General features: G+C 38.2%; 1 protein-coding gene across 1 annotated transcript in view; it reads left to right on the top strand.

Annotated features, from left to right (window-relative positions):
• The first annotated feature begins 6,342 nt into the window (after nt 1-6,342).
• LOC110055321 (GREB1-like protein) overlaps nt 6,343-12,742 on the top strand; it is a 31,253-nt gene continuing 24,853 nt past the window's right edge. Inside the window, exons 1-2 of the mRNA XM_089279248.1 lie at nt 6,343-6,462; nt 7,990-8,279. Of these exons, the coding sequence (XP_089135374.1) occupies nt 8,045-8,279 (235 nt within the window). The 5' untranslated portion in view covers nt 6,343-6,462; nt 7,990-8,044. The remainder of the gene's footprint in view (nt 6,463-7,989; nt 8,280-12,742) is intronic.

A 12,742-nucleotide genomic window follows, 5' to 3' on the forward strand; every position in this document is an offset into this window, starting at 1 on the left:
GTTATTTGGTGCCAAATAATTACATTAGCTGTATTGGAAAGTCAAGGACGCAATGAAACCAGGGAAATTCATCGTTGGTCCGTCAGTTTGGTGCTGAGAAAAGTTCATTGTCGGAAAGTTGTTTCAGAAAAGCACCATTATTCCTTGCGTACAATGGGCACCTGCATTGAAAAACAAAGAAAAGGGAATAATAACAGAGCAAATGTGGCTTTTAATTTCCAGAGGCAAATAGTGTTAGCCCAACGTCACGGACAAGTTAAGGTGCTCATTGAAAGAACGCGCGGCGCTTGAGAAGAAAGAATAGAGCGTGGACAGCCTGAACAGGCAAAGTGTACTCAAGAATATTTCAGAAATAGAAAACATTTCGCGTATTTCTATCGAGTTTGAGTAGAATTCGTCTTGCACACTAATGCAAATTCTGGAATCCTGATTGGCTGAGAAACACGGAGATAGTGTTTTCTAGATAAAAGAACTTTGTTTCGATTGTCAAAATTCAAACTCTCTCTGTTCACACCACCGGGGGTTTTCTAAATACATTTGCAATGGTCTAACATCCTATCAAAATGAGGTATAAATATATACACACTTTTTTATATAAAAATATTGTTTTCCCGGCCCAGGCTGAATATTCTTATTTTTCTACCGATTTTAGGCTGAAAATACTCCTTGTGAATACAGTATTCTTAGATTAGTTTAAGGAATACAAACTGAACTATACCGATTGCATCGAAGTAATCTTGGCCGGCCAAACTGCAGGCAGTAAAGCCTGATAACTTCCAGCAGAGATGTTTAATTAGCATCGAACATACAGCTAGTGCTGTTTTTTTTTTTTTTTTTTTCTCTTCTTCTTCTTCTTCTTCTTCCTCTCTTTTTTTCTTTTTTTGGCTAGTTTTGTCTTTTATACGAAGAAAGGAAGAATTATTTTCATACGGTTTAGTTTAAACATACATTGTATTTACAAATTTTCTGCACACAAAATCGAATGTTCTTATTCTGAGACCTTCTTAAAATACTCTTAAAATTCGCAAATTCAGTTAGTCTCGATATTTTTATGAAAACATATTATCTTATATAAATAAAGCACAGTGTAGCCTATTAATTTTAATAAACCTTTGGTGGCGGCGTATGGTGAAATTTCGTATTCCGGGCGATAGAAGTTTTTCAAGTTTATGTTGTAAGAAGAAAGAAAAACTCTTTCGACCGCTGACAAAAAAAATTGCACAATTTATCAAAATACAAATGCAAGTTTTCTGCAGATGGTGTTTATTTACGGTCAATACCATCTTTATAATTAAAATCATCCGACTTTTTGTTAAAACACAAGACAATTCAGAACAACATGTAGAAATTACAAAAAAAAAATTGTTTTCATTGATTCAAACCACATCTGCAAACAAAAGAAACAAATGTATTACTTCGTACTAATTACATAATGGGATATTAATGACTTTCTTTCAGTAATTTTTTTCATAAGCCTGTACATGCAGACTGATCGAGTCAATTCAACTACTGAAGAAATAAATGTAATACGACAACTTATTGAAACGATGCGGTAAAAATCGATCAACCGGCTAAAGTAAGTTGGTTGTCGCAAGAACTCTAGTCCGTCCATGGACGCTTTTTTTTTTTTTTTGCTACGAGTTATTGTTTTTCCCCAGGTCCTCCCCCCCCCCCCCTCCCCCCTTGCGTTCGGGCTTTTTTCAAACCCTCTGCGGATACTTTGACTCGTTGCGGTCTCGACAACTTGTCACGACAAAGTATAGGGTCTGTGGACTGACTACAAGAACTTGGTGATTCAGAAGTGAGCTGTGTTTATTTTGTAGTTTGGACAACAGAACTAGAGCTAGTGAAATGATAATATAAATTGTTCCCTTGAAATTGAGAAAAACAACACCACTGTCTAGTTCCCTGGGGTTGTCTCTCTTTGGGCCGGTAGTGAGGTGCCCGTAGTGTTGTGGGCCTGTTGAGCCAGAAACGCTCCGCCAAAACGCGACCTAACCATCAAGCACTGCGGTCCATGTTTCCCGCTCTTTGTCGTCGAAACGCAACGGCGCCAGGGGACGAGGCAGTACATAGCGAGTAGAACGATTGTTTCCTAACCGCGTTGTCTAAGATCGCGGGGGACCTGGTTACCACGCTCGTTGGACTCTTTGTGAAAAGGTTTGAGCAGTAACTCGGGATCTCTTCTTTTCTTTGACTATCCTTGTTGGTATACATATATTTTTCTTTTTTTTTACTTTGCCCCGCTCCCCGAGGACTGAACTGAAAGCCTTGAACAGCCAAGCGACTGTCACTCGCAGTCATATCTCTCCAATTACTTACCAATTAGACTACTCAGCCAATCTCAAACCATAGTAAAACCAAAGCCAAAGTAATTGCCTGATTACTTTCGACACTCAACTGAAAACCGCTGTAGCCTCAAGGTTAAAAAGAAAAAATAATAATTAACCTCGCTACTGCTCTTCCTTTTTTTCTCGTGACATATCTGTAAGGTATGCTAAGCGTATGTTCCACGTCAAATAAAGTATTGTTTTTTTTTTATTGCCACAACCACTATGCATACAGACTTTTTCTGGTGCAGGTGCGGTCCAGCTCCTGTTATCAGTTTTCCTATTAGTATGATTTTTCTTGCCTGCCTGTCGTTGTCAACCAGTTTCAGTGTTGGCAGAGAGAGCTGGTGAGTAGAGGCAGAGACATAAACAATAGGCTCCATTTGACACGAAAATACGCTCGAATGTTTTTCCGCGGAGATCATGATCTGTTCCTCAAAACTCACAGTTTTCCGAGAGCGATTCGCTCTCGGAAAACTGTTCGCATCTCGGAACAGATAATGTCCGCGGACAAGAGATTATCAACCTTGATAATCTCTTGCGATAATGTCTTTCCGCGGACAAATATCTGAACATATTTTAAAAGTCAAATCGGGAATATTGTATTTTTTATCTTTTATTCGTGTCGCCTGGTTTTCGCAACACGCGAATTTTATAATTGGGGAATATCACTCGGATTTTCCCGAGTTTCAGCTAGGGCATATTCAGTCAGGTGGCGCATTTAGGCCAATCACGTGTGAGCGAAAACATTTGAGGAATTGTAAATGTCGATATACATAAAAATAACTATCCAGCATATCCTTATAACACTTAGAACAATGCAGGAGAGAGCATACACTTTAAATCGAGGATAATTTAGTTGTTTATTGCTTAATTTCCTGATTGTCTTCAATTCGAAACATATGAAAAACTGTATTAATAAACCTCGTTGGAGTCCCGCAAGCGCGAGAACCCTGCGCGAGCTCCACTCTTAATCCCACACGTGTAAAAACTTCAACGTTGCTTCCTCGTTTGAAGCAAGGATGGCGGAAAGAAATCGTGACAGCTTTGTTGGGTAAAAAATTCAGTTCGAAAGCGCTTGGGGTTTGTTTTATTTATGCAATTAGAATGCCCAACTAGAATGTTCAATTGAAAGCGTCGTCGTACGGAATATTAATTGTTCGAGTATTTTAGCCTCACCATGAGGGGGTCGTACAGGGGTATTCTCCTGATGCGTGATTAGCAGATTTTATTTCCCGTGAAACGTGAATATTTAAGAAATTATTCTTCGTGATCCGTGACCTGAAGGTTTGCGTGACCCGCGAAGAACTTGAATTATTCACCGATATTTATGATTTCACCACTCAATTCTGCATGATTTTGAGACGCAGGTCCTCCGAATGTTTAGAGTACTCTATCGAGAGTGACTTAAGACATGCGATTTGCAATATGGAGCTTTAAGGGGGTATGGTACCCTAAAATATGGCGATGTTCATGAAAAATTCAATTTCTTGGAAATACAAGACTTAAGACCCTTGAGGACTTCACAAAAACATTTTGAAACGATCTTGCCGAATTTCCTTCCAGATGAGTGTGAAATTTAAGGAAAGTACACAGTGGTATAAGTTTTTTCACGTGGCAACGGCCATAGCAACGACTGTTTACTATAAGAACGTGACAAAAAATATAGATTATTTTTAACTTATGTGAACGAAACTATTTAGAAAAAACTTTTAAGACATACACAACTCGATTGGTATAATTATTTGTGAAAAGCTTTGCCTCAAATTGCCATCACAGGCTCATTCATTTCCCTTATGACAAGGAATATTTCCCACAACCGCGGTAACTTTTTACAAAATAGAACAACCATTGCACCCCCTCCCCCTAGATCCAATCTGCACCCCCCCCCCCACTATTTGTGGCTCGTTAAATGCTTAATACTTCGTGTAAGAAACTTAAAGTGCATTTTTCTCAAAAGTTTACTTTTGCACCGACTGACTTCACGCCAACATTTTTACTTTGCAAGGTTTTTAAGTAGAATTTCTGAAACTTGGGCTCATCAAAGACCAATAGTGTCGTGATGATATAAACCAAAACAATCGCAACATTTTAAGGTCTGTCGCGTGACATGAGATGATTTGTCCACTGGGTGTGGTAAAAAATAAGGTTATTTCCAAATAAAGCTGTAAAAAGCACTGAAAATAAGACTTAACTGTCAAAACTTAGGTTCATATCACAGAACAAAACAGAAACTTACATGATATGCTTATTTGACAGTCAATTCTTGTTTTGTAAAAGAGCAGGAAGTGTTGGCGTCAATACTATAAAACACTACTTCAAAAGGCTATGGCTGGTTTCCATAGAAACCATTTTGAGTAAAACTCTAGAAATTTAATTTCTCTACTTGAGTGCAATAGCACACAATTGATCTTTCTTCACCATATTTAAACAAACTTTTTGGTCCATATTGAGTGTACCATCCCACCTTAACTTAGCTTTTCACGATTTTCCTTTCTTCAAACACTCAGCCTGGTGTAAGAACAGGTTATTAAAAAGAGTATCTTACCTGCTTAATTTCGTCATTCGGGAAAACGAAATTTTTATATTCGTGATCCGTGATCCTCAAATTTTTCCGTTCGTGAACCGTGCGTGCTATAGACACTCCCGTCCCCGCCCCCCCCCCCCTCCCACCCCCAGCCCCAATGTGCGACCCTCATGAGTCATTTACAACTGAACATTTTGTCAAAAAAATTACAAATGCCAAGCAAATGCCCGGTGAGAGATGGGGGATGAAGGGGCTTGGTAATGTCATCATACACTGTAGGAGACCTGTCGATACAGCTGATGGTATTGCAAGCTCAGTCGGCCTTTTTTTTCTGATTCGTCAGGTGAATGGACAGTCATTAATTGGGCCGGCACAGAAACCATCTGAAAGAGATTGTTTGGTTCTGATTCGCAGATACGGGAACAACTTCTCCCTGACATATCAAACGGGTATGAACGACATAAATTGATAACTTGTCAATCACAAATTGTCTCTAGGCCTTTCTGTTACTGAGCAACGGATAGTTCTAGACTGCGAGCCCCTACCTGGTATAAATTCGCGTGGAGGAGTTCAGGAGCGGGAACAAAAACCGACTACTTGTAGTGTGAGATAGTTTGCACCTTTGCGCTTTACCACGAATCACCAGCGTGTCGATTTAAAATTTTAGACTTAATAAAATTTTCTCCTGGTTGGTCGCGGGGGACCCTGACGTCTGTACTTGACCATGCTATAATTTTTAATTATCGGCGGATGACCCCATCAGTCGTTACCAGGGGCCCGTTTCTCGAAGGTCCCGAAAAGTTTTCGCAAACGGAAAGCCGTAGCAAAATCTCAAACCTTTTGATTACAGAGCTGTTTTATTCACATATTCTTAATATAAACAGAGGTTCCATTCCGTACAAGAGGTTTCAGGCGTATACACCTCTCTGTCTTTAAATACCGATGAACTAAAAATGGCTTTTCGGGCCGGAAAAGTTTCCATGGCTTTCGAGAAACGGGCCCAAGGACAGAATTTTTCTTTTAAGAGTTTGAAGACGAGATATAAATTCATACTGATTTGGTCCGAAGAAACGGTTCGAAGCGGTTGAGATAAGGGTTTTTCCAGGATGAGCAACCCAACCAGAGATGGCACTTTAGTTACCATTTATGACTGGTTTACATATACTGTCATTGTTTTTCCCTCATGCATGCATATAAAGCTGCATCAAAAACTGGAAACTGGAACACAGCCAGAGAAATTAGCAAATGAAAGGAAATTCCCACGTTCAGTTCCGTATGTGGGAAGAAGGCCTCCTCTAGAGGTCGTCCATAATTTTCGAATGGAACGGATCTTCTGGGAATCTTCTGAACCATTGGGCTTTCAAAACGAAATTTTCGATTGTTTGGCAACACGAAACTTGGTCTAGAAAGACCTCTTTATGATTACATAAATTGTCCATCCGGGTCACATGGCTAACTTGTGAACCGGCAAACAGGTCACGTGACAACAGTTGCTCCGACAGACGTGAGCCTGGCTATCATCTATGATGCCTTTGCGGTGTATTTTCGCGGAGAAAATTACATTTACCCTTCCCACTGGTGCAAGATTTAGCCTTCGAAGCTAAGGTGAGTGTATTGACAACATTTAACGTGTAGTTCGTCTGAAAGTTGAGTGTACAGTCTGGTAGATGGTCTTCGATCGGACGTAACGTCCGCTGGGGCTGGCTGGCTGTCAGATCGATAGACCGCACGCGATGGCGCATTTGAAACCGATAGCCGAGCAACGCGCTATTATCCCCAAACTAACCAAATCTGCGAAAGGAGAAGGCATTCCTGAACATTTCTTGCCACAAAATTAAACTTCTACCTTAGTTTTCCAGAAATTTTCGGTTCACTTCGGGGAACCGACAGACAAATTCGTCTAGCGCGCACAGGCAGACTGTATTCTCAAGACAGTCAAAGAGCACGATCGCTTTCGTTCTCATTTACCCTAACACTCTGGATTCTTTGATGTGTCCATGCTATGAATAAAACTAGAAGGAACTATTTTAAAAGCTACGGGATGTTTCTACTCTCTTCCTGCGTGTTTACAGTCCGTCTGAACGACCAGTTTCAATGCATCATAACCATCGTGATATAGTATCGAACGATATTGTTTTAAACAAAGTCGAGGGAAATATACGAGTTAAACTTAAATGAGATGTGCCTAAGGATGGAAATTCTGGAGAAAATGGCTTTTTTTTAACAAAGGAAGATTAATAGAGATAGCTAATTAGACAAGTTATTTGTCCAAGATGGGCAACTTGTACATGTAGTAGGGCAAGAGGCCATTTTCAAATTGGACAATTTCAGATAGCTTGTCTTTTACACGAGTCTATCTCAAAATGACATCTATAAAAAAAAATTATGATTGGTGATTGATCCTGTCAGGTAATCAGTGGGCGATCACTTGATGTTCAAAGACAGGAAATATCCAATTTCAAATTTATGTCATTCCATACAATGTACCTGTAATTGGATACCTATGTCATTATGTGAGCTCTAATGGCTTCCTTCTTAATGATCCCAACAGTTTTCATGACTTACAGAAAATAGTACTGACTTTTTCACTCAAAAGTAGTTCTTAACAGACTTAACCCTCTAAATTTGTTATTTATGCGATTGTTTAGTAATATTGGACCTCATGCCCTACAATTTGGGGAGTAATAGTGGTCATAGTTTCAAATTGACCTCGCGCTGCGCTCTCGTCTGATTTTGAAATTACTCACCTGATTGCTTCCTGAATTGTACGCCACTCAATCCAATTACTATTACAAATGTGAAAACTGAATGTCATGTCCAAACATGCTGTTTAGTTATATATCCATTCACTCATGGGAAGAAATAAAGTTGAGCTCATCATGGGGACTTTGATTGTTCTTGTGGCTGGGTTGGTACCCAGGAAGGTTGGGGGGGGGGGGGGGGGGAAGTGACAGAGATGATTGAAAGATTTTTTTGGGTTTGAATATAAAGCACAGGCAACCAAATCAAGTGTGTCTGGACTATCTCATCCATGTGCGGCATCCCGTTTTCATCATTAAATCTGCCTATGGACCACCATGCACGCTCTTATGATCACATTGGTAATCTTTGTTTATTATGAATCTATGCTAGGAACTGAGCAAAGTCAGTGAATGTTTACACTTTTGGATCGGCATGGGCGGTAAACATGTCAGACCATCGATATCGCAACAAACATCGGTCACTTTGGCCTCCCAGAAGAGTAAGCACCAGGTTATCTGCATCGCAAGCTACAATACATTATGATGCGTCACATCACTATGACAACACATCAACAGTTGCGTCCCCTGCTGGAGTCGACATTCCTGCAGAAACAGTAATTGTGCATGTGCCAGGTTTGACGTCTGCGAGAAGTCCTGCTAATGACAGCCACAGTTCTGAAGGTAATGAAATTAATTAAATTGTTTATTCCAGGGTAAATTTAGTACCTGATTGAAAAGTACAGTGTTACTGTGATATTGAAATGAGGGGACCTGGAACAAGATTGACCAATCAAAACGATCAATCAATTAATGTAGAAGGATTTAAACAATAGCTCTAAAAGAGAATTTGAAACTCAACAAAGTTGCAGAAAGTTGCAGACCTGTTAGGAAATATTGTCAATTTTTAATTGGCTTGTTTTTATCCCCGTTAAATTTCAAGTGGTTTTCAATGATTTTGATTTGGGAGTGACTGTCAGAAATGAGTTTTGAAGCTAATTTTTTTCAGCAAAATTAACATTGTTATATCCTTCATAAAAATTGTCGTAGTCAAATTTAACCCTGGCATTTTTTAATCATTTCTTCATTTTCATAATGCTATTCATTGCCTACTCTGCATGTAAGATTGGCAGTGTTATACATGCATGCATGCAAATTTTGAATTTTTACCTTTTTGGTGTGAGAGTGGTAACCTTATGCTATTTTTAGCATGTAAAATTCTGCTCTTAAGCGTACTGTATCCTACCTCTAGTATTTCTCTATTAAATATGGGACCAATATTACTTGAAAGTTTGTTTTCTGTAATATGGGAATGACAAAAATGTACTAAAATAGAACAGGTCAGTTACACTCTTGTCATTTTGCTGACCTTTGATCACACCAGTTTTTCCTTGTTCTTTATATACACATAAGAGCCTGGAAAATGAGCCCGACAGTAGGGTAATGGCCAGTAAAATAAAAACAAATATGTCAGTGTTACATTTGGCTAAAAATGTGCACAATAAATATATTTGTGATTCTTTTTGTGATTAATATAATTCTATATTGTTCCTGACTCTGTTACGTTTCAATATTCAAATGAACCTATAAAAGGTAACTGTAACTTTATTATTAATAAAAGAAGTGGATGATAATTAACCATTGCAGTCAAATATAATTTCAGATATGTGCCAAAGGTTGCAATATGTAACTGTATAATTACATGTACATTTGCTTGGGTGTTTCATCTTTTATTACTCAAGACTGTTGTCAAAATATTCCTCAGCTGCAACAGTATTTTGTCACGACTTGTATACCAAACTAAATAGCAAGTCCAATTTTGTTTCCCATTCATGTCGCAAACAATGTGGTTACAGCTGTACTAGGTAGTTTACATTATAAATGAAAACCCATCATTGTACATGTAGCTAAATATTGTGAACAAGGTTCATTAAGCACTCTTGGTACATGTATTTTTAATTTCAACTTCTTGTCACTACAGTTGAATCACGTTAATTTGAACTTGGTTATTTCAAATTCCTCGTTATTTGGAACTCAAAACTATTCCCCTTGGAATTACTTTTTATCAGTCATTTACTATCAGCCATTTCAAACTCTCGCTATTTTGAACTATATTTTTTCGTCTGGGCCCTGAAATGGCGGGGTTCAACGGTATAAATTATGTGTTTAAGTAATAGGCCATGAAAGTATGAAAATTCTAACAGGGCACTGCTAAAGCTTTGGGGACAAGAACAAGAGAAATTAATTTTAAATTCATCACTCTTGAAACCTCTTATTTCTAATTTGTTTTACTTTCCTAAGCCTCTGCATCACATTGTAATTTTTAATTTATTTAGTATTTTCAAAATGGCTTGTGACAATTTGACAAACTTCCATTCAATATCTCTGTCACTACATTGTCATTACAACTTTGATAGTTAATAATAATGTGTTTCCCTTTGATGCCACATGTATTGTACTACTGGCTTTTGGAATTCTCACTGTCTTCAGTTATATTTTATTTTTACTTTGCTCATGCATGTATGCACTCTACAGGGTAAACTATAACCAACTGGTTAGCGTTCAGCCAGTTGAAGTTCCTAACTGTGGGTTTACCTGCATTACTTGCAAATAATTTTGGACGTTAAAATTTTGGATGTGTAAATTTGGACATTAAATCTTTGGACACTTTTTATTGCATTTCCAACAAATTTCAGACAAAAGTTTCCAACACTTTTTTTGTTCTGAAATTAAAATTCTTACCACTGTTCCCCCAGCCTGCGTAGCAGATGTTTACTTTTCTTTTCCAGGCAGAGAGAGTGAACAAGCAGGTGTGCAGGGGTGTGGAGAAAAGGAATTGCCTACCGTCAAACCCAAACATTTTACCAAACTCTGTTCGCCCACAAACAGGGAACAATAGTGCAATTTGATTGGTCAGTAGCCCATCAATCAAAAAGTGACATCAGAAATTTGACCGTTCATGCATAATCTGACATCTGGAACACAACAGTATCAAAATACAGTGGAACCCTGTTCATCCGGTCACCAACAGCCCAAAAGAATCTGGCTGATTAATGAGTGGCTTTATTAAAGGGGTCTTTAAATAAGAAAATGACTGACTGGGCTTTTGTTCAGGTGAGAATAAAGTGGCCATACATGTAATAACAAGGTGGCTGTATTAACTGGGTGGCCTTAAGGCGAGGTTCCACTGTATAGCTGAGTCTGAGGAAGCATTCAAAATTCTTCTGTTCAGGAAACGGTGAAAGATCTATAGCAAAATGGCAAACACATTGATCTAAAACTGGAGCAAGAAGATGCCATTAAGAGTTAAGTCTGTGGACAGGATGTCCTTGCAATCTTACCAACTGGTTTTTGTAAAAGTGCCATCTATCAAATACTCTAACTGGGTTAAAGTGGACCGTGAACGCCTTGTCGATAAATCAATAATGATGTATAAGATATGGTTCCAGACTATCTGAGTTCACACTGTGTCTTCCGTTCTGATACCTTATCCTAATTCAAGAGATAGTGACTGTTTGCTTGCCATTCCACAGCCCCACACTAATTATTGTAAAAGAAGTCTGTCCTACAGCAGAGCTGTACTGTGGAATAGTTTACCCTAACTTGGATATTCATCAGTCACCCTCTCTTGATGAATTTAAATCTAAGTTGAAGAATTATGATTTTGCTGGTAATCTTATGTAAGTTTTATAATTTTGCTTTTATACACGGCTTCCTTGTAAAGCAGGGTTTTTTTTTTATCATTTCTCTTATTGCAGTACCTGTGAGTGATTTATTAGTTACTACAGTATTGGTATTCTATTGTGCCGCCCGGCCACCAAGCGAAAATTGGGTAGAAAAATTGAAGGTTAAAGATATATGGATTCCACTGTATTCGAAGTATTTTTGTTTACTTGTACATACAGTCTACATGCGCATACAGTTAACCCCACATCTATGTGTAGCTTTGAATACAAACCAAATGGGGTGAGCTGTACCATTTACAAGGCTCATGTTAACTGGCCAAATGAAGCAATAGATAATAAACACAAAGCCTTGAACCCTACGACCAAAAGAGATGCAGAAAAAATAGAGGTTTTAAAGTGATGTAGATCAAGTGAATCCAACTTTTAAAAGACTTTCATTGACTTAAATATTTTCAGTTTTTTTTTTTTTTGTAAATTCTAGTATTGGTTTATAGTTTCCTTTAAAAATAATATTGTGGCTCCCAAAATCCCAGGGACTTTCCAGTGGGGTCGGTAGGGATCCACACTGTCAGTGACTACATGTACATGTAGATATGTTGGGCTAAATTATCTAGAACCAGGCCATGTTGTTTTTTCTGACCTACAATCAACATTATATTCAGAACCATTTCATTTCTACTGTTCATCACATATATAATTATTGTCCTTAGGGGAGCTTGTTTTAAATCAAGGTATTTTTTTCTTGGAACTTTGAGGTCCCTCATTCACAGGATTGAAAATGTGGCTGTTAAAATATTTGTACAATGTAAATATGCGACATTAAAATGGTCAATGCTAGAAACCCTGTAGTTTTTGATTTACTGATGATTAGACCTGTCCTGCATTCCACTTCAGAACCTACAAATGATTATACGGTAGACATTTTCATACATATGCTGTGTTTTTGTCCACCTTTGTTGAAATGCGGGAAAGGTCTATGGGTTCTTTCTGAAACAACTACAACAGTTACTGTATTTTCTTTCGTCACAGAATTTCCTGAAAGAAATAGAAAATATGTTCTCTGTGTTTCTATTAAGCCACAGAATCACTTGTGAAAGTTTGGGAGAACTTGGAAAAGCTGTGGGAACACTTGCCTGCCGAATTGTGTTGCAACAGCATTTCTTGTTCTCCCAAACATTCTCTTGTGTTTCTATAGCTTTATAGAAACACAGTACATGTTAATTCTATTTCTTGAATGGCATCGTGTTGCGTGCACACAAAAAAATGTGATAATCAGTCTGCAAGTGCCAATACATGTATGTCATATTCAATGGCTACATGCACAACTGATATAGTATCTCACTAGTCACTGGTATTTTTTTTCTAAATGCTGCTTTTTTTCTCCTCCTTTTCTTCTGGCTTAAGACTAAAAACTGTTTTGAGATGCTTACTTTCATCGAACAATTCAGCTGTCTGGTGGCA

This window comes from Orbicella faveolata, unplaced genomic scaffold, assembly GCF_042242905.1.
Source record: "Orbicella faveolata isolate gen_17 unplaced genomic scaffold, um_ofav_v1 contig_47, whole genome shotgun sequence".
Lineage (NCBI taxonomy): Eukaryota > Metazoa > Cnidaria > Anthozoa > Scleractinia > Merulinidae > Orbicella > Orbicella faveolata.